At 48.2% G+C, this 22,759-nt stretch overlaps 1 protein-coding gene across 2 annotated transcripts in view; it reads right to left on the bottom strand.

Annotated features, from left to right (window-relative positions):
* PPM1F (protein phosphatase, Mg2+/Mn2+ dependent 1F) overlaps positions 1–21,524 on the bottom strand; it is a 28,602-nt gene extending 7,078 nt beyond the window's left edge. Inside the window, exons 1-6 of one of the 2 annotated variants that reach the window (XM_080918638.1) lie at positions 21,466–21,524; positions 15,189–15,458; positions 7,939–8,078; positions 5,312–5,514; positions 4,293–4,481; positions 1,917–2,060 (exon numbers count right to left, since the gene is read on the bottom strand). In XM_080918638.1, the coding sequence (XP_080774764.1) occupies positions 1,917–2,060; positions 4,293–4,481; positions 5,312–5,514; positions 7,939–8,078; positions 15,189–15,391 (879 nt within the window). In that variant the 5' untranslated portion in view covers positions 15,392–15,458; positions 21,466–21,524. The remainder of the gene's footprint in view (positions 1–1,916; positions 2,061–4,292; positions 4,482–5,311; positions 5,515–7,938; positions 8,079–15,188; positions 15,459–21,465) is intronic. The other variant, XM_080918639.1, reaches the window with a different exon arrangement.
* Positions 21,525–22,759: the final 1,235 nt, after the last annotated feature.

Raw genomic sequence — 22,759 nt, 5'->3', positions numbered from 1 at the left:
CATGTGTAGTGCCCAGGCAGAAGCTAACCTCCCTAATATGGCTGTGCTGTCCGCAGCCAGTGCAAGAACAGGAAGAGGGCTGACAGAGTGCTTTCTGGAAAGAATGCAATGATACTGGACTTCTGAAAAGATGACCAAGAGCTGGGGGGATGGCTCTGTGGTTGAGAGCACTGGTTGCTCTTATAGAGGACCTGACTTCAGATTACAGCACCCACATGGTGGCTCATAGCTACCTGTAAGCTCAGTTCAAGAGGATCTGACCCCCTCTGGCTTTTGCAGATACCAGGCACAAAACTGGTTTACATACATGTAGGTAAACACTCATACACATAAATACTTAACAACAACGATAACAAATTATATGTAAGTTTACTCTGGAAGGCTGGGTGTGGTAATCACACGGGTAATCTTGGTACCTGACAGACAGAGGCAGAAGGACTGTCTCAAGTTTGAGTTCAGAATGGGTTACATAGCAAGTTCCAGGCCAGACAGGCTACATAGAGATAATGTGTCTTAAAAAAAGGAAAGAATGAAGGAGAGAAAAAAAAAACAAAACAACCAGGCAAACAAACGCCAAGCTAAACCAAACCAAACAATAAAACAAAACCCCACAAAAACCCTAAGAGAAATGCACTCTGAGAGAGAGAGAGAGAGAGAGAGAGAGAGAGAGAGGAGGTGGCTCTGCCTTCCAGATGGTATTGTGTAACAGTTCCCTTCTGACTGAAATAGACCCTTCTGGTGGGAGACGCTCAGCAGGCTTGCAGGGTTTGAGAAGCCCAGAGTATTGTGCAGGAAGTTTCAGGCATGAAGGCTTTACAAGCCTGAGGTAGGTTTTCCCACAGTGCAGCCGCAAGTCACCATGAGTGGTCCTAAGCTGACTGGTTCATCTGCTAGACTTGGTGGGCTGCCTCTGGTCTGCCATGGATGCTTTTTATCTGGAGTGAAAATGCCCTTCTTTCTCTCTGTGAAATGTCATGAAACAGTTAGGCAGACTCCATGCACTGGCGAGACTGGACAACAGAGTCTCAGCAGCAGCAGTGCTTGGCTCGGACTGCTCCAGGCAGGACGGAAGTTGGGCAGATCTCTAAGACTGCAGTATTTCTCCTATGACTTAGCAGCCTTGCTCCCAGGACCCGTTGTGCAGATAGATTTGAGTCTGGACGATGGGATGCACATGATTATCATCCTGCCTCATTTTCAGAATGGAAAGAAGAGAAAGCCGACTTGAGGACTGGACTGCGAATGAAAGGCCATGCCATGTAAGAAAGAAGCTCTTTATGTGCTGATGAGGGCTGGTCCACCAACTATTAAGTGACACAGCAGAGAGGAAGATGGCGAAAGCAGGGTTGGCAAGGTGGTGTAGGTATGAGCATTCCTTGATTCTTAGCTTTCCCTTTCTGACTCTAGGAGGCAGTACACACGATTGTGAGGTAAGAGTGCAAGCATTTGTTACACATGTGTCCAGGTGATGACCTTAAGACTCACGAGGTCAAGAGGCTTTAGGGTCTTGAGATCCTAGGGTGGCCTCTATATTTTGAAACATATATTTTGAAAACCTCCAGGCCTGAGGTTTTCCAACTCAGGGCAATGTGGCTTCCTTGTTCACTCTTAGCAGTGGACATCCACTTTGCAGGAGTCTTCTGGGTTTGCCAGCAAGGGCACAAGGCCCTGTTCTTGCTTGAAACTCTGGGCTGTTACTGTGATCCACAGAACTCCCTGAGGGCTTATATGGGATCCCCTGCACATTAGGCAAAGGGGTGCCTTACGAAGGAGCTCTGGGAGTCTTCTGTACTTTATAGTTTACACCAATAATACTGAGCTAGGACCTCCCGGCATTCCACGTCACTATGGGGTCCCCAGCTGGTCCCACAACTGGGGCCTGGAAATGTCTAGTTTGTATACAGGGAGCCCCTTACCTGTCGCTCCGGTTTGTGTGGCTCCATCAGCTTCACTACCTGTCCTTGCTGTACCAGGATGACCTGGGAGTCCCCAAGCCAGGCGACATGCAGGGCTGCTCCTGTGATGAGCGCACACACACCTGTGGTACCACTCTGCAGTCGCTGCAGGGAGAGGAGAGGGACTCAAGAGGAAGTCGGGCCTACACACAGGTACCCCACAGCTGCACTTATGAATCAAGTAATTACTGTACCGTACAGAGAATATGTCCCCCAGGACCCCTTCATACCTAACTTTGGAACTGGCAAGATGGTCTGTGGTGGCAGGAAGCAGACTGGGAATTAGGTATAGAAGGGCAGGGGTGAGTCAGAGCTTCATGAGTGTTCCAAGTGAACACTGTAAACAAATACATCGAGTGTTCGAACTGTATCTTAAATATGTGTTAAAAACAAGCAAAAAAAAAACCAAACCAAAACAAACAAACAAACAAACAAAAAAACAACAACAACCCCAAAAAAAAAAAAAATCCAAACAAACAAGGGCTGGAGAGATGGCTCAGTGGTTAAGAGCACTGGCTGTTCTTCCAGATGTCCTGAGTTCAATTCCCAGCAACCACATGGTGGCTCACAACCATCTGTAATGGGATCCCATACCTTCATCTGGTGTGTCTGAAGAGAATGTACATTAAATAAATAAATAAATCTTAAAATTAACAAACAAAAAACAAAAAAAAAACCCCAAAAGGGGCTGAAGATGTAAACTTCAGTGGTAGAATCCTGGTGTTAGCCAGGCGAGGTCCTCAGTTTGATCACCAGAGCAAGCAAGAGAGGGAAAGAAACTCAAATCTTGGTGTGTTCCACAATGTCCTTTGGGCTTTGTTCACTCTCTGCCAGTGGCTCTCTATACTTTGCCTGTAAGTGCTGCAGGATTCTAAACTGGCCCCATAGACTTTGCCCTCACTGCTGCTGGGAGGGCCGGTGAGGTTGCTCTCAGTCCACAAACATGGGCCTCATGAATACACATAATGTTAAACATTCCCAGTAGAGGCTTGGCTGAGCGAGTGAAAGTCTGTCAGACACACTGTGAAAGTCTGTCATCACACTTTATATTTTCTGTTTCGATTTTTGATGGATTGACATCTGGGGTTTTGTTGATCTTGATGAGACCACCACTCCCAGAGCTGACAAACTTTCAGCAACACAAACCCCTGCTTAGATAGGCATGTTAGTCCGGAGACCGTGCCCCAAAAGCTGTGTCCTCCAACTACAGGGCCCAGGTCCTCCTGGCACTGGCTGGTGGGGTTTTCTTAAAGCTCAGACTAGCCAGGGTTATTCAGAGCACCCAGTACTGCATTTGCTGAGCCTTAGATTTCTGGGACTCCAGGCTTGCCCCTGCCCCATCTCCTGCTCATGGAGCTGAAAGCGATCAATTCTTTAAGTACTTGTCTGCCACTTTCTCTTCAGCTGAAGGAAACAGCCTGTATCTTAAGTCAGGGAGCCCTTTACTGGGCTGGAAGACTGTCTATGTCACAGACATCCAGCATGGTTGCCCCGGAGTGCTGTGGTTTGCAGGCCCTGAGGTTTCTTCATGTGCTATAACTTAATTCCCATAATGAAATACTAAGAGGACAAATGCATCAACTACTGCATCAGGGAAGAGAACTTTGCTGTGGGTAAGTACTAGGAGGTGGCTTGATAAGGCCATGACCGGACAGGGTAAAGCGTAGATTTCCTTAGTTAGGTCCTGGTGGCTATGGGAGAGGGAGGGAGACCAGAAAATACATATATACACATACATGTGTACACGCATATTGTGTCCCCCCCCCCCCCATTTCTTGCTCTGAGTCACTATGGCATAGCAAAGCTATTATTAAGAAAGCCACTTGCCTTGTATGTCCAGAATAGAGTCAAGACAAGTTCCTATCTTTATAAAGTGATCCAGCTTCAATGATGTTATAGTAATAAAACCAGACTAATACAACAGACAAGATTTCTGCTGCTTCCATTCCAATGAAAACTGAGCCCCAGGCCTGAAGGAATGGAATAACATGACTGCCAACAGCTCTTAGGAGACCCTTCCTCCCCGCACACTATGACTGTCAACAGTTCTCGCGAGACCCTCCCTCCCTCCCTTAACACCATGACTGCCAACATTTCTCGCGAGCCCCTCCCTCCTTGAACACAATGACTGAGAACAATTCTCGCGAGACCCTTCCTTTCCAAGCACCATGGCTGCCAGCAAGCAGTTCTCGCGAGACCCTCCCTTCCCGAATACTATGATTGCCAAGTTCTCGCGTTTCTTCCTGAATCACCAACTTCTACTGTGGAGAACAGAACGCTGACGTTAACAACTACAGATACCCAAACAGCACGTCTGACCCAACTGCCCGTACTCACCTCTCGCTTGGCTTTTTGGAGAAACATCTCATCAGTGCGCCGGAAGGCTTCTTTGAGAGCTGCTGCAGGGTCTGTGAGCAGCTCTGGCTGGTGAGAAGCATTGGTGTGCACGTGGACAGAGGCATACCTTGCTGCGTCCACGCCTCCATGACCGTCAAACACAGCAAAGTAGGCACGGTGTACAGAGTCCTGGCGGAAGTACAGTGGGAATCAGACCCCGGCGGCTGGGCAGGGTGCTCTCCAGAGAGTAACTAGGGTAACACACTATGGCTGCAAAGTTTGTCCACATAATTCATGTAATGGACACCTAATCCCCGTAAAGGAAATCTGTGGGAGGTGACTGGCATCAACTCACTTGCGGATGAATGGAGAAATAATTTTTCTCCTTGGGAAGCTTGGTCTATCTTGCTATGTGATGGCCTGCAGTACTCTGCAGAGTTTCTCATCAGCATGAAGGCTCCCTTCAGATGCAGCCCCTTTACCTAAGGTGTCTCAGTTTCCAGAGCAGTAATGCATTTTTAATAAATGACCCAGTCTCGGGTATCCTATTAAACAACAAAACAGACCTAAGGCAGGTAGTGTCTGGAAGAAGTGACACAGCCCTCACCATCAGACAAGTCAAACTGGCTCAAGTGCTTAAGGGCCACTTGGGAATAAGAAGCCTGTGGGGCTTCAGTTCACCAGCTCCTCCTGGATACTGCAGACATAACCCAAGGTAAGGTGCATCAGGAGGTGTCTGCTGTCGGAGGCTCAGCAATTCAAGTCTGAACCTAGCACCTAGCATCTAGCATCCTTCTATAAAAACAGGCTAGTGACTGTCTTTGGCTGTAGAAAGCAGTTTGCCAGGAGACATGGCCCAGAGGCGTTGGTGTTATAAATTAGCCTCTCAGGCTCTCCAGGGTACTCTGAAGACTGCGTAGTACTCAGCCCTAAGGCAGCAGCTTCTCAGTACTTCCCTAGGCTCCCTACCTTTTGCACCCCTCCCCCCTTGTTCTGGGTTCTGCAGCTGCAACACTCACAGACAAGCCAAAGAGGTGGTTGAAAGCAGGAAGGGACACATGTCGATCTTCCATTTTTCGCCGTGTGTTCCGGATGGCATGGATAGAGACCAGCCACTGCCGTTGAAGGGTCTGGGCATTCAATGGCACCTGCTTCTGCCACCGGCTACATACTTCCCAAAGCCAATTAAAGAAGCTCCGTGCCAGACCTTTGGCATCTAGTACTGATGGGCATGATGGAGAATTGTTAGCCAGAAGGTAAAACCATGCAGTCGAGGCTTAGCTAGTCTCCTATACTCCTTTACTGCCATGTCCCCAGTTTTAAATTAGCCCCTCCCGATAGCCTACACAGGGCCCAGTAGTCAACCACCTCACTTCCCAGGGCATGTTCATCCTCAGCATACAGACATATGAAGTATGCAAGAAAGTCTGTTGCCAGTGATGAAAGTATCTGGTAATTGTCCATTAAAAGGAAATGCTACAGGTCCAATGGCAGAGGAATGCGTGAATTCTGCCCTGTTTTGACTTAAGCTGCTACTAAAAATAACTTTCACAACTAAACATGAAACTATCCTCTAAGCCAGGAACTGTACTCTTGGGCATGAATCCTAGAAAAATGAGGGCTGTTCCCATAAGAACGGTGCATGAATCATAGCAGCTACATTTGCAACAGCCCAAATTTGTGATCTGTCCAGATTCCTTCTAACCTATAAATGGCTCAGCAGCTAGACCTTGGGTGAGGGTCCAGCAGTAGAACTTAGTGAAGTGGCCAGATCTGTCAGCAGAAGTTAAGGATTGGCTACAGCAGGGGTGGGGAATTAGTGGCCGTGGGAGGTAACATTTGGAATCTTTGTAATAAGGAAGCCGGCTTGTGTCTGACATATTCAGATCTTGTGTGTGACATACTATTACAGTTTTGTATCATATTCCTGGGAGGAAACAGAGTTACGTATATATAGTTGGGGTATCTGGATTATTTCTCATAATTCACTGCATGTACATATTATTTCAAAACAATGTGCATTTAAAATATGGAACAGACTAGAACTGCAACAGTCCTACCCAGACTCCCAAACCCCAACCACAGAGGTCAAGCATCAAAGGGCACAGCAGAGGGACAAGGAGAACTGGGAGAAGTGTGCTATGGAAGAAATGGGAGGAGTGGACGTAGGCCGGAGGGAGCCACAGGAGGACAGCAGTGAGCAGGAGAAGGTAAGTCCAGCCAGACTCCTCCTTCAAGGTTTCTGTCCTCTGTACACAGCTAGGCTTTGTGACTGCCTGGAGAACTGTTGTGGTCTCCTTGCTCCTGGAGACTGCTAGTATTAGGAAACTGAGCATGGCTGGGCCTCTAGACCTGGGCTGTCTCCTTTTTAGCCTTTGGTGACCAGCAATAGGTTTAGACTTGAATTTTGCTCAAAGAACAGGCAATTAAAAATGAAGATGGTAAGCCATATGGTAATGCCCAGCCTCAGGCTCTTGGAGTCCTACCCTGGCTTTCTAGCCAAAGGCTATAGTCCTGAGCCTCATAAACTGCCTGGGAGGTCTGTCTTCACAACCATCACAGAGAAGCTGCTGGCAGGTGGGCGGGCAGGAGGTGCTGCAGTCTCATTTCTCCCTGTGGCAATAAGCCTCAAAGAATGTGCTGATACAGCTGGGCAAGAAGAGCTCGCAAACTACAGACTTGCCACAGTGCTCAAGGCTGCATGCCTAGGCCTGCACGGTAGCTCTGGGACTGGCAGGGAAGGCAAGTCCCTTCTCTAAATGCCAGGGATGTAAGGCCTGGCTCGTCAGCTGTAATTCTCCTTCCCACCAGCAGGTGATACTGTCTCCTGCCTGGAGGGATACGGTGGAGCCCTGGTGGCAGCTGCCACCAGACTGGACGCCTGCTGGCTTTACAGAGAACAAAGGCCAGCCTGTCATTCTGGATAGTTGTTTCCTAGGCAGGGGCAAGGCCATGCTGGCATGAAGGCCGGCAGGGAGCTGTGGAAGGGGCCAGGCATGCGGATGAAGAGGGTGGCTGGTAGGCGCAAGTGCTAAAGGCTGCAGCAGTTTCCCTTTTTCTCCTACTGTGTTCTTTGTCCTTCTACAAATGCCCTAATGCTGAGCAAAGGGAGACTTCCTTTACTGCCTGGAAAACAGGGCCCGCACCGTGTGCACATCCTGCAGCTGCTTCCTTCCCAGTGCTTTGGTACCGTGACAAAAGAAGAGTTAAAGAGTCATTCAGAGCAAGAGCCCATATTTTATAAACAAACTCCAGCAGCAGTGGGCGCATAGCATCCATCACTGCCCACCTTATTATGGTCATGGGATCACTGACATCTACTGATCCCAGGTAAGGTAAGTCGAGGCAGGGGACCAAGACAGCAGTTATAGGTGAGGCTGGCTGTGTGGTTGTGAACCAACACCTTGAACTCCTCATGTGTAAAACAGGACAAGCACCATTCATTTCTCAGTGCTCTGAAGTGCCACCTAGAGAACACACAGGTGGGCCATCTCACTGGCCAGTTCTGACCCAGGTTTCCTGTGCTACGTCATGTTTTTGCTGTACTCTGACACTGCTGTCTTGACGGCATCTGGCACTGACCTTTCGTGTCAATTCAAGTTCATCACTTGCTAAAGAATCCCAGAGCCACATGAATGGAACTTACAGGTCACAAGGGCTTTCTCCTCTTCTTCATCTTCCTCCTCCTCTTGTTCAGGCAACCTCTTAAATTCAGAAAGGTCTGTCTGTAGCAGCTGGGAAACTGCCTCGTGGGTCACAGCCGCAGCAAATGGTAGGGGTGCGTCCCTAGGGAGAAGACATGAGAGGCTGGGCTGGAGCAGCTCCTGGCGTCCTCCACCTTGGAGATGGAGATGGCTCAGACCTTCCTCTTGGTGTCATTACAAGTAGGTAGTCTCTCTGTCTCTAGGGACCTGGAATGAATATTTACACAACACCAGAGGCATGGCATTTGCTGGGATGTGTTGGGAAGAATCCTTGAGGCATGTGAACTCACTGGCCAGGAACCCATCCTGATGCCCAAGCTGGTGACCTCTGGGACCAGGGCATGTTAAGGGCTGAACTGTATCCCCCAATTAATATGCTGCGGGTACTGTCTTAGATGAGACCATTCTTGTAAGTTGGTTCAATGTGGATAGCACTAGTAGAGATGAGATTATGGTTGAGTAGGATGGGCCCCTGCTTCACTGTGACTGACTTGTACATACAGACACGGATACACATGAGAGCAGTCATGTAGCTGCAGGACAGGGCGGAGGGGTGAACCTACACATGGAGGAATGTCCGTGATTATCTGCAGACCACCAGGAGGGTTCAGCCTGAGGACACTTTCACCTCCATTTGGCTTCTATCCTGTGAGACAATGATGATTATCATTAAGGTATCTGGTTTGTGTGCTTTGGGATGACAGCCCCAGGAAACTGCTCTTGGAGGATAGGTCCCAGTGATGTCTTCTGATTGAAGATCCACAGTCTCTGAGCTGCTGGGTTTGGGGAGAAGGGAGTTAGAGGAGGACAGGCTGTGGTCTGTTTTGAGGAGAGACGTGACAGTGTGGGACTGAGTTCTTAGATCTCTGTGAGCCTGTGGAGGAGAGGCTGAATGGTGAATGCTGGTGACAACAGTCTAGAGAGGCCAGGCCAGGCCTAAGGGCTGGGCAGGGAGCCTTGGTGTTAGAAAGGGACAGAGCAGGACAGTGTCGGGAGCTGATCAAGAGTGACAGTGGGTCAAAGGGAAGGACAGAGCCACAGGTGGAATGAAGGCTGGAGGCCTTCACCAAGAAGAGTAGGTGAAGTAGGGAATAGCAAGTTAAGTTTCCCACAGGGGAAGGTAGACCACTCTGACATCATGGAAGAGCACAAAAGGGTGGAGAAAACCTTGCCTCATGCTGACAGCAGTCAGGAGAGAAGAAATGTCAAGTCTCTTGCTGGGCCTTGGGTAGGAAGTACTGCAAAATGGGACAAGTGACCAAATAAGAGGAGTCTGGGAGAAAGGCAAGTGTGCTGTAGCCAGGGTGGGCAGTGAAGATGGAGCAGACGACATACACACCTCTCCACAGGGCTCTGAACCTTAGGGATTCTGCTTAAAGCTAAAGCCCCAAGTCTCTGCACAGACACGGTCACTATCCTTGGGGCCTCAAATGCATCTAGGATGCATCTCAACACTAGAACCTTTCTTCGTGTCTAGTGGGAGATCCTTGGAGCTAGAATATGTGCTCTTGTCTGGTGTGCTTGTTCAGAAGTGTATTTAGCTGAGTCTTCTTAGCTGACTTCTTAAAAAAAAAAAGAGGGGGGAGGGTTTCACTTTGTAGCTAAGGCTGGCCTTGGAATAGTTATATATACCCCAGGTTGGCCTCAAACTTGTGAATCAACTTTTGACTTATTCATATGGGATTATAGTTGTAAACCAGTCTGCGTAGTTTTTATGTATCTCTCTCCCTGTATATGTGTGTAAATGTGTGTATGCATGTATAAATATGCATATGTGCACATATGTATGTATGTTCATGGACACGTGCAAGAGCAGAGGCCAGAGGAAAATATTAGATGTCCTGCTCTATGGATCACTATTGGATTCCCTTAAGACAGGGTCACTCACTGAACCTAAAAGCTTGCCATCTGGGCTAGGCTGGCTGGCCACTGAGCTCCTGGGACGTGCCTGTCTCTATCCCCTAATATCAGGGTTTTAGGCACATGCAGACATGTCCAGCTTTTACAGGGTTACTAAATTTAGATTTTCATGCTTGCTCAACAAATGCTCCTACCCACTGAACCATCCCATCTCCCTAGCCCCCTCACCTTTAAAAACAAACACAAAAACAGTGTCTCATGTTGCCCAGGCTGGCCTCAAGCTTGCTATGTAGCCAAGGCTGACACCCCCTCCCCCAACTCTTAATTTTCCTACGTGTGCCTATTCAGAGTGCTAAGGGTTACAGTCACATCCCACCATGCTAGGCCACCACTTGAGCTTTATGGAGAACAATGGCCGTCACATTTTAAGAGGACTGGCCATCGAGAACTGGGAGCTGACGAGACTCCTGCAGGCAAGTCTCTTCCTGTCTCAGCTTTCTTTGTGCTTTTTGAGCCACTCAGTCTGGCCTTCCACTTACCCTGGACCCTAGGCTGGCCGGAGCCTTAGATCCTCCTGCATCAACCTCTTGAGTACTGAGATTATAGGCTCTGCTACTGATAGTCTGTGGAAATGTACAGTTGGTGAATTTCTCAAGAGAGAGTGACTTAGAGCCAGGCCTCTGGAAGAAGCTTTGAAAACAACTTGCCTAGCTTGCTGAGATGCCCTAGGTTGCATCTCTAGCACACTCTTGCCATATCCCAGCCCCAAGTAAAGAGTACATTGTGAGTAAGCCAAGAACAAGTTCCCCACAGTGCAGCATTTCCTGCCAGGCACTGGGTTTCCGTTTAGGGGCAGGGAAAGGTACCTGATCACTTGTGCTGATGAGGTCATGCCTAAGTTTTCTGTCCACTGGCTGCATCTGCTGTTGGGAGCAGGAAGGCGGCTTCCCCTACAGAGACAGACAATGCCTGGCCTCCAGCCATCAGCATTTCCTTCCTGGACCAGGCTTCTGCCTTATTGCAGGGACCCACCCATGGATGTGTCCGGAGGCCCTCAGGAGTCCTGTCATCATATCAAGAATGTCAGCCCTGATCCTAGTTGTGGGAGTGGAGCTCTTAAACAAGGCTAGAGGATGCTGTACCCAGGAAGTGCCCTCCTCAACGGTTGCTAGGCACCTACACTATAACAGGAGATGAAACCACATCTATGTAATCAGAATATAATTACAATATAAGTTTTATATTTTGCTCAGGGACCTAAAGATAAAATCACAATAAATGGAGAAGAAAGGAAAAGAGCAAGAGCCAAGAGGTCAGAGGTGAAAAATCTGAAAAAAAAAAAAAAAAAAAAAGCCAGTGGGTCAATACAGTAGAAGCCCTTTATACCCACAACTCTAGATGGGGACAAGAGCAAAGCATGAGGCGCTGTGAGGCACAAAATGACTATGCACATGTGTGCACATGCTGAATGTGAGTGCTGGGAATGTGTATGATGCAGACCATCTCTGGCGCTCATACCACAGGTAATGATGACACATATGTCCACACAGGAGAACATGCTAGAAAAGAACAAAATCCATTTGGATGGTTGAAAAACACATTCAATATAATATTGTATTAGTCCCCCCACCCCCATCCCCTAGAAAGTATTTCTCTGTGTAGCCCTGCCTGTCCTGATATTCACTCTGTAGACCCAGCTGGCTTCAAACTCAGAGATAGTCATGTCTCTGCCTCTCAAGTGCTGGTGTCAAAGGCACACGCCACCACGCTGGGCCTTGAACTGCATTTTCGTCTTTGTTTTTTGAGACAGGGTTTGTCTGTGTATTCCTTGTTGTTCTGGAACTCACTCTGTAGATCAGGCTGGCTTCAAACTCAGATCTTCCTGCCTCTGCTTCCTAAGTGCTGGTATTAAGGGCGTGTGCCACCATGCCTGGCTTGTAAACTTTTATGGCACACTTATGGTTTGTTTAGTGGATAAGTATAAGCAGGTCTCTGGAATTCTGGGCCATCCCATCCATTTTCTTTGTTTTTTTAATTGAAAATAAATCTTTATACAATATTCTGACCATGGTTTCCCCTTCCCAGTCTCCTCCCCATTCATTCAGTTTCACCACCTTCTTTCTCTCTCTTTAGAAAGCAGGCAGGCAAATAGAAACAACTACCCCAAATATGGCTATGTATTGCCCATATGAGACAAAAAAGTCTTCAAAAGTACCATTGTGTTGGCCATTTATAATTGGGCCTGGGATCCACCCTTAAGTGTGGTTTATATACCCAGAAAGACTCCATCAGAGAAAACTAATTTTTCCTTTGCAAGTGGTTGTCAGCTGAGATAGTTTTTTGGAGGGGAGTCTGCCCACTTCCCCCTCTCAGTGTTGAGACCTCATCTGGCTTGAGCCTGTGTAGACCCTGTGCATGCCTCCACAGTCTCCGAGTTCATATGTGCCCAGTTCTGTGGTGTCTAGAAGACAGCTTCCATCCTCTCTGGTCTGCCCCATGTTGAACACAGGCTTTTGCCCGTCACTGACCACAGTGTGCCTCAAATGAGTCCTGGTCCTTCCTTTATAATGTGCAGCTCCATGGACCTGGGGCTCTGCATTCCTCCCTCATCCCTTTGAGTAAACATCATTCCTGCTCAGCCCAGCTCTGGGCAGGCTATCTGCTGTTGCTAGCAGCTGTCAGTGCTTTGCACCTCGCCCCCCTTCCCATTTCACTGCTGTAAAGCAGTACAGCTCCTTCCATCCACGTCTCCCCAGGGAAGTCCTTCCTCTGTACTGCCTATACCTGGGAACCTATGCCATAGCTTAGAATCGCTGCAATGCCCCAGGCTTTAGGGACTTATTCCTAGCCTAGGCCACGTGTCCTTGCCATCCCAGCAGGCACCTTTCCCTGTCAGCCTTTTTCCTCCCATATCAGCCCTTCTGGGCTTGGTTTTCTTTCTGGACACTCCTGTGCCCTGCAAGTAGCAACACCCTTTGTCATATGTGTGTTAGATCCTGCTTTCTCCTGCTCCATTTACTGTTAGGAAGGCAGAATTTAGGGTCTTCACTTCCTGTACACAGGCTTCTGACCATAAAAGAGCCAGTTTTCGTTCCCACCCTGAGGATGTTACTATATACCACCTGTCTCCAAAATATTTTCTCAAATCAACTAGCAACACTATTTAACGCTGTCACAGAGCAATGCTCCTGAGCCCGTGGCGCCCAGGGTGGATGTGGCTGAGGCAGATTGCCTGTGAATTGTTTACTGTGCTGGGATCCCAGTACCTGCTTCTGGGTGAGAGATGGAGTTGCCACCAGGGGGGCAAAGGAAGTACACACTCAGGTGACACTGGGGTGACAATATGCCGAGGCTGGACATGGTTCTAGCTGTGGAGTATCTGCAGAAGAGTGATGAATGCCAAGACTAAGAATTACGGGTATATTTCCTTAGTGAATGGCCCTCTGGCTTCCATGAGCCACCCCTTTTACTGACAGTAGCTTGAGTGAAAAGGGCAAAGATCAGAGACAGATCTGTCCTCCACAGTATTTCATGACACAAAACTTCTAGAATGGATAAAGAAATGAGCCACAAGGCCCAGTACATCTCTTCTGAAAAGGGTCAGCCTAGGAGAGAGCCTGCAGCTCCTCCTTCTTTCCCATGGTGTGCAGAGTGGCTGGCTGGACCAGAGCCGCCTTCCTTCTTTCCCATAGTGTGCAGAGCGGCTGGCTGGAACAGGCACTTCTCTGCCTGGGCATCATTTCATTGAGATGATGCAATGTCAGCTGCCTCTTGGATTGTCAGGACTAGAAAAACATGTGGCCCGGCCTTATCCAAACTATGAAGATAGTCTCCTAGCCCACTAACCTCTGCCTACAAAACAGGCAGAAGCAGGACTTCCAACTGAACACCTAGACCGGGCTCAGCTGTGTACCCCTCAACAAAAGACATGAATGTGTCACAGAATGTGACTGATGTGGAACTGCAGGTTTTATAAATGCATTTACAGTAAAGTGTAGTCACCCTATGGAAGGGTGGCCTCTAGCCCATATCTATTATGATCCTTCAAGGAAGATCAAAAAAAAAAAAAAAAAAAAAAAAAAAGCTCAATCAGCAAATATTTTCCCCCCTTTTTTGGAGAACATTTAGACATGAGTTTAGATCCCCCAAAGCCATGTAAGGGTGCACATCTGTAATCCTAATAGTGCTGAGATGTAAGGGTACACATCTGCCATCCCAGTGATGGTGAGATGGGAGGCAGGGACATTGGTAGTCCTAGACATTCAAGAGCCAACTATCTCAGCCTACATGGTGAAGGTCCAGGCCTATGGGGGACAGTTTTAAACAAAAGGCGAGCTGATGCCCAAGATTCTCCTCTGGTCTGTGAACGCTATACATACCCATACAAAGTACATTAAGAAGTGAGGTTGCATAGTCAGGAAGAAGGCTCACCAGAGATACAAGTAATCCAAATAACAGTAAGCAGTCACCAGCAGAGACAGGCTTAAAACACCAGCCACTTAGCCTTCGACAAACAGGTCTTATTCATATCTTGACTTTGGATTTCTGGCCCTTAGAACTTTCAAAGGATAAACTTGTGTTTCTGCTGTCCAGACTGCCATAATTTGTTAACATGGCCACAGGACATCTACACAGGAACATCCTCATCTCAAAGCTGTATTTTCTGTTATGGTAATTACTTTTAGACAATGTATTGGAAACACTTTCTTGAAAACTCTATGGGCTGGATAGATGGCTCAGTGGTTAAGAACATCTGCTGTTCTTCTAAGGGACATGGGTTCTGTACCCAGCACCTACAGGGTGGCTCTCAACGAGCTAGGCAAGTGGTACACAGCCAAATACTCAAGCAAAACACTCATGCACATACAATGAAGCAAAAAAAAAAACCCAAAAAATTAGAATTCTGCACTGTTCTGAGATTCTGAGTAGCAGGATGGGAAGTTAGCCGTGGGGAACAGGGATCACATCTGTCCAGTCATCGAGCAGCTGTCTTAGTACCACAGTGTCTGAAACACCCTTGTTTTATTTAGAAATAGCTACCAAGCACAGGAGTAGGATGTTGTATTCCGATGACAGAGTATAACGTATTCCTTTAAATGAGGTGGTGGACGTTCTCGACCTAATAAGGAAAGGAAACAAAAGCAGTCCAAAAGTACCCCCTGTAAAACTGAAAGACAAAGAAGTGCCATAGTCTAGTGCTGCTGAGCATTACTTAGGAGGAGGTGGCACTGATGACAGGCCCCCTGCGTCCATAAAGTCAGCACCTGACGGGCACCACTGCATCCTGCTCCTGTTTATCAAGCTCCTCTCTTTTGAGGCAGCCCATGCCTACCTGCTGCCCAGGAAGCCCATTGCCAGCTCAGTCAGCTCAGCCTCCACCTCTTCCTGGCTCAGGACTGTCCCTGGGACCTTCCATGGCAAAGGGCTCTCCAGGCTCAGTGGGGCTGGGAAGTCTTGGAGGAGTTTTTCCAGGAAGCCTGGGATCTCGTTGTCACAGGCCATCTGGCTGCTGTTCTGTGGGGCTCCAGAGGCCATGCCCAGTGCATTCCGGGGAGCTTGCAGCTAGGCTGGGGTGAGATGGTCTCCAGTCAAGTCTTCTACTCTGGGGAGAGATGTCAGAATTAGCAGGATCACAGAGGGACAGGTTCTGTATGAGATGGAGTCCAAGTGTCCTGCCTTGTTTCCTTAACCAGCAAAATGAGGGAGGTATTTCAGTAAGCCCTGGGCTTCACAGTTCAGGAACACAGTTAATGCAGTGGTAATCCCATTTAGAAACTGTCATGGGTTCAAGTGGAGAAACACGAATGCCCAGGGAATAGCCTTAGGAGGCAGTATCAGAAGCAGGCCACGAAGACATGTAATAGAGGTGACCGAGGAAATGCATGTTCCCTGCAGAGTGGCAGGTCTGACCAGAGGCAAACAGGACAGGGACACCAGGAACAGGTCATCAAGGTAGGTAATGGGTTTAACCAGAGCTCAGGATGCTAGCATGCCAATAACTGACCAGCTGGTAGGAAGGTGTGTGTGTGTACTTATGTGTATATGCATATGTATGTATGTTTATACCTCTATCTCCAGGCTGTAGAGATGGTGGAAAAAAGAAGAGCCAATACGCAGGGGCCATCAGTGCAGAGCTATTTGGAGACAAAGCAAATTAGGAGCAAGAAGGTCTCCCCAGGTATGGAACTGGGAATAGAGCCCAGGGTCTCATGCATGCAAGGCAAGACAAGCTTGACAGCACCAGCATCACACACCAGCCCCTTCTGCCTTTCTTATGACCTCCTGTGATGTGCTTTGGTCCCTCTGTCCCCTTGCTGTCTCTGGTGTTAGAGTAAAGTTCCACTTCCCACTAGACCGGGGCAGGTAACCTTCCTGCCAGAATCGACTCGCACACCTGTCTTCATTGGTGCTTCTTGGCAGGGGTAACCCAGGCCTAGTGTGGCTGCCCATTTACTTTAGCCCCACAAAGATGTGGTGTCTCTGAGGGTTCTACTTAATATCCTGGCTCAGGGACTTCCATTAGGAAAGAACTCAGTGCGTTTACCACCAGAGGAAAAGGAGACAAATGGCGCTCTTCAAGGTGATAAAATGGATGTAAGATTCCGAGCACCCCAAGTTCAACGAAGGACCTGGAGAACAGCTACAGAGTTCAACTTCCTCTGGGGGCCTTTCAGATTCTAACTACTAAACGAACCAGGCAGAAAGAAAGGTGCGACTTCTGGAACCATCCGTCTTAGAACGGCCATGGATGGTACCTTCAAACTTTGCCAGAAGCAGAGGCAGAGATGTGAGACCGACAGATGAGGAAATCCTGAAGAACTAATGGGAACTCAGAACACGCTGCCACAAAGGTGTCACTTATGGCCACTAACTTCTAGCGAGTGAAGTAAAGAGTAGAAGACAGAGATGGAGATGCCTCTCAGTTGGCAAGCACAAGGCCCCAGGTTCAGTCCCCGGCACCACATAAACAGGGTATGGTAGTGTACACTTATCATTCTGCACATGTGAGGCAGGGGTATGAGAATCAGAACTTCAAGACCATCCTGGGCTACATACAGAGTCATTGGCCAACCTGGATCACATGAGACTGTTTCAAATAACACAAAACTAAAAACACAGAGAGAGAAGTGGATAAGGAAGGGTTCCAGTAACATGTTAATCAGTAGTATTCAGGGTATAAAAGGAAAGGCATAGTGTGACAGGAATACTGTCAACTCGACAGGCCCTACAATTACTGAAGGAACAAGCCATGTCTGTGAAGGATTCTCTGGGCTACATTAACTGAAGTGGGAAGGCCAACTGTGGGTGGCACCATCCTATCAGCTGGGGTGCCGTACTAAATAATGGAAGTATACCAACTGAGCCCAGCATCCATTTCAGGTCTCCTGACTCTGGGCACAGTGTGACCAGCTCCCTTCTCAAGGTTATGTTGAGACCATGGGTTTGTATTGAAACCAAAACAAACCCTTCTTTCCTTGAATTGCTTTTGTCATGTTTTTTTTTTTTTTTTGTGTTTGTTTTTGAGATAGGCCTGTACCTCTAGCATTTAGGAAGCAGAGGCAAGAGGGATTGCCACAAGTTTGAGTCCATTCTGGTCTACACGGCAACTGCCAAGTTAGACCTAGCTACAGATCTCTGTGTTAAAACTCCACACAGCCTCCAACATTGGACAGAGTGAAGGCACTGAGAGGTGACAGGCTTTCTGCTGCTCTTGCAAACAGAGGGAATTGGAGATCAAACAGCAGAAGCAGAAGAATTAGGAGGAGGCCGGCAGAGTGCTTCCCCTTCAACCTTCCCACCCACCACAATCACCTCTCCTACGGTGCTCACTGGCCTAGTACTTCCCTTTGTCTTGACTCTGCAGTGGGTCTTTTTAGCTTCCTTTCCTTCAGGCAGCCTCTCTTCCCTGGACCACTCTTGGAAGTGAAGGGGTTACCTTTTCCCAGTGTTTACTATTTCACTGGGCCATACCCAGTGTTAAAAGGAGCTTTGTAAACAAACAGAATATATAGTTCTTATTGAAGGTTATGTTGCTGGAGTAAAATTCATTGTCTACACTCAGGTTTAATTGCAAGTTAATAAAGTGTGGCCTGGGTTACAAAGACCAAGTGGGTAAAAGAGTGCAATTAAAGCAAAGAAGGCAAGAGCAAGATGGGAATCAGGCAGATGCAGTATACCCAAGGGTGTAATAGAAGAGTGAGCCCTGGGCCAGGGGATGGAGAGTTTGTACACAGGCAGAGCTGCAAAGCAAGAGACAAAGGTGGCATTGATTTCTGAGGACCAGGCTGTCACATTGTGCCCTACCCACCAACTACTCTAGCTTCTTGGTATGCAGGAACAGAAGTGTGAATACTGAGCTGTTCCCAGGCAACGGACAAGCATTTGGATATTTGTACCATGCACTTCTACAAGCCCTAAAGGTACCAAAACCTCTACTAAGTGGGCTAATGTGAAGTTAGGACTGAGACCACAGCGAGAGGACGACATGCTCACACCCCAGAGTACACAGCCCCAACTAGCAGAACCCTGCCCACATCACCCTACCTGGTACTGACTCTGCTAGATGTTTTAGAAGGCAGTGCCTATTTCTAACCTTTGCCCTTGGGCTGCTTTCTGGATCTGGATCTCTTCCCCACAGTCTGTCTTCCTTGGAGGCTGGATTCATCTTTACACCACAGCTCTAGAAAACCTATAATGTACTTGGCTATACTGTTCTTACTGCCCTGTGTCTGTGCTCCAGGCTCAGGACCTGTTACGGGCCCAAGGCTACCTGCACCTCATATGCTCAGTGGGTCCGGGTGTCATCTGCACCAGGCATGCTGGGTGAGCTTGGGCAAAGCTCTGCTTGTATCTGCTGGCCTACAGGGCCTGAACTGACTGTCCACTTGCACTAGGAAGGCAGTGTTCTCAGAGAAATTCTGTCTGCTCCAACTACTCAGACTCATTTTCCATTGTGTGGCTTGGGCCACAACTGAAGAACCAAGTCACAGTTTTCCTTCTTTGGGGTCTAGCAGAAGCAAAGGAAAAAAGCAATATTCTTTCCCATTTACCTCTTTTCCAATAAGCTCCTAAATCTGATGCATACCTTTCCAAAGGAGCAGAACAACCTCGCTCTGAAGAGAGCCTGGAGAGAAAGGATCTGAAGGTAGCAGAAGGAACTGCTGAAGGGTGTGTCCCCATGGCCCCACTAGGATATGGATGCTAGAGGGGCAGCTGATTGGCTGTTAGTCAGCTGGACAAAGGACTCTGGGGAGAAGCAGGGGTGAGCAGAAGGGCTGGGCCTGGGTGAGGAGTACTGTTTGATGCCAGCAGAATCCACACAGTCACGAAGGACTCAGAGTCATGTGCATGAGTGAGTGCAAGTCACTAAGTGTCAGTGTACTGCCTTCATGGGTTTGGCCAAACTGACACTTGGCTGGTTCCTTCTGGTTCTGGGACTTGTGCCTCACTATACATATGAGCTGGCAGCTGCTTCTCAGAACTTGAGATCTTTGTGTATCCTCTTTTCAAGTATTGGGGTCACATCATTGATCATGCTGGGCAAGCAATCTATTAATAGAGCTTTATCCCAAGCTCCTCACCCCCAAAACTATTATTTCTCTATTTCTAACTAGCTGCTAGGAAAAGCTTGGTGTAAATCCTTCTAGATCTTAACCAATCTTTTATTACATACACAGAAAACATTTTATATTTATAAATGCTTATTATAAATATTGTAGCAAAATATACATTAAAGGCTGTCATGTGAACTTGGCGTGGTGGTTCACGTCTATAATCCTGCCACTTGGGAAGCTGAGGAAGGAGACTTGACATCAGTTTGGTGCCAGCTGGGGCTACTGAGTAAAACCTTGTCTCAAAAAACTAAAACAAGCAAAGACTAAAACATTCTCCCCGCAAACAAACAAAAACCAAAGGGTGTGGGGTGGGGTTTGGGACGGTAGCTCAGTTGGTAGATACCTGCCTTGAAGGCACAGGCCCTGGGTTCATGCATAAAACTGGATGTGGTGGTAAACACCTGCAATTCCAGTGCTTGGGGGAGACTCAAATGGAGATGGATCACAAGTTAAAATTCACTTTTAGCTAATTTATGAGTTGGAGGCCAGCCTGGGCAACTTGAGACCCTGTCTCAAAGAACAAAACAAAGCCAAAACCCACCTTAAGAATTATTTTTTTCTTTGTTCTGGTGCTGGAGATCAACCGTTGTGCCCTGCACTCCACCCAGCACGTCTACTCCCTACCTCAACCATCGTCCATGGCTGTCTGTGGTATCAAGCACAGCCATTTTTCTTTTTAAAGGCTTGGCAATTTTTCAAGTGATCCTACGCTCCATGTGGTCAGTGTCCCTGTGCTCAGCAGGGCTGCATGGAGTGAGGTAATTAGCCTGAGGCCTAGGGCTATGACACAGGAAATGAAAACTCTCCCTTAGTACACTGGCTATCAAAGACAGTCTTCAAGACAAGGCTGGCTTCAGGTGACATCCCAGAGGAATTCTGCAAATTAATCTGTTGTGGGAGGTTAACGGTTACTAAAACAATTATTTTGTTTATGTCTCAGAACTGTGCAGACAAACCATGCCATCAAGGCACACGGCAGTTTAAAAAAGCCAGGCACTAGGAGAAAGTGCTACTCTAAGGTCACAAATAGGAGCTGTCATCAATGCAGGACTCAACCGAGGACTCTGGTGCCCGGTGACTTGGCCACTTCCACCCCAGTTTGTTGCTGAGAAAAAGTAAAATTTGACTATGGGAGGGATATGAGCATAGAGACCATGAGGTAGAGACAGGCTCTAGTTCAGTTCCTCAGGTGGGAACAGTTCACAGGGCTGTCCCAGGGCACACTGTGAACACATCTGTCAATCAAGGGGCCTCGAAATAGAAGGCCTTGGTGGAGCAGACCACTGCCTCCCCCTGGGCCTCTCTGCAGAAATCCCTACAGTGCCTTTTCTCCTCATTTCCACGGAGAGCTTAGGGGCTGGCCCGAGACCACACAGCTGTAATGGTGAAGCCCCAGGCTCCTAGGACTAAGGCTTTACCGTAATTTAGCCAATCAGCCTAGTCTGTGCCTCCAAACCTGGTGTTAACTAAAACACTAGCTTTAAATACACCCAGGGATGCCACTGGGCCGGGTATTCAGGTTGAAAATGTGGTCCCAGACTGGGTCTTCACTGGTAGGGCGGAGGGTAGAGCCGTGGGCCTAGCCCACGTTTTTCTGGAAGGTAAAAGGACGAGAGATCCTTGAAAACAGAGGGCTGTCACCACTTGGTAGTTCGTTTTGCCTCACAGCTCTCAGCCTCCTCCTGGACCTTGGTTCAGTCACACCCCTATGGGTCAATGGAGTCTCAGTTCCGTGCCTTTAGTTCCCTATGCTTTGCCACCAGTTCCTCAGGGTCCCGGCGGCTTGCTCAGATCTTTTGCTCACTGCTATCCCCAAGTCCCCATGGGCTCGGGCATCCGAAACCCGTCTTGGCCTTAGAGCGTTCTCACTTCTCCATTTCGTCCTCAGTCTCATTTCGCTTTCGTATACCTCAGGCCCCCAAAATGACCCCCACCCTAGTCCGAGTCTTCCACCCTCACCCTCGCTCTTCATCCCCAGCACCCCGCGGGCCTCACCTGCCAGCCTGCCGCAGTGCTCCCCACGAGCTGCTCTGGGCCAACCCCGCCTACTTCCCGTCCTGGGCGCCGCAGGCTCTGCGCAAGCGCAGTCGGGCCTCAGACACGCCTCTGCTGCCTCCTGGCGGCCTCTCTGCCCTCTTGTTTCAGGGAAAACTAGAGCCCCGTTGGCCAGTGCATTCTCCAGCCTTGACTAGGCAGAAAGCAGTCCTTGTTTCACAACGCTCAGTCACTGCTTTACAACGTGGGTAGTGATCAAAGAGTAAGGATGCAGCTTCATACTGCCCAGGACTGGCTACCCATCAGAGATGAAAGGTGTGTTCCGCTGGGTCATGTCTTTATTTTTAAACAGAGGGTCATGGGATTGTTTTCTTTGAAATTCAAAGGAAATAAAACCCTTAGGAAGGCATTTTAATGTATAATATATTAATTTTATACCAATGAACTGTACACTGCCCATGTGCAGTGTGGAGAGTACCCCTTCAATTTCATTGTGGTCCCGCCCACTTAACCCCAGGCCTCAGGCTCCTTGTGGTCTGGGTCCCAGGCCCTTTGTACTCAGCAGGGCTTCCATGGCCACTGAGAAAGCAGCTGGAGCCCTGGGGCTATAAAACAGGAAATGAAACACTTCCTTAGTACACTAGGTAGCAAAGGCAGTCTTAAAGACAAGATTGGCTCCAGATTGCCACCTGGGTTTAAACACAATTGTTTGTCTCAGATCAGATCATGTTGACTTAGGGACTCTTTACTGATTGGAAGGTTTCAGGGAAGCCATGAGCCCAGAGAACCAATAGATGGATGCTCTGAAAGGAAATCAACTGAGGTGTGTGTGTGTGTGTGTGTGTGTGTGATGGGAAGAGTGTCTACTATTCAAGAAGTACGGTCCTGGTTCATTACACCCAAGCAAGGTTTGAGGCCATTTATAACCTGATAGGATAGAGGGTGATACACACAGAAGACAGTAAAAGCAGGCACTTGGAGCCTGTTCCTGTTAGGTTCTTGGCCAAGGACATATCTGTAACAGCAGATCAGTCTGTTGGATTCACCATTCATAATAATGACATTATTAGGAGACAGTAAAAACTAAGATGGAGGAAGGTCATTAGTGTGTGTACCCTGGAAGGGTGTGTCTCCAGTCCATGGAAAGGTCTCTTTTGTCAATCTTTCCTCTCCTCTTTTGCTATCAGAGATGACTCAAACTGTGCCCAGATCCATCTTTCTTCCTTTAAATTTTGCTCAGGTGTTTTTATCACAGTGAGAAAAGGTGATTAATGGGCATTAACTTTCCTCACAG

The sequence above is a fragment of the Micromys minutus genome, assembly GCF_963924665.1.
Source record: "Micromys minutus genome assembly, chromosome: 7".
Taxonomy (NCBI): domain Eukaryota; kingdom Metazoa; phylum Chordata; class Mammalia; order Rodentia; family Muridae; genus Micromys; species Micromys minutus.
The sequence above is the reverse complement of the archived record's forward strand: the minus strand, read 5'-3'. Positions and strand labels throughout refer to the sequence as shown.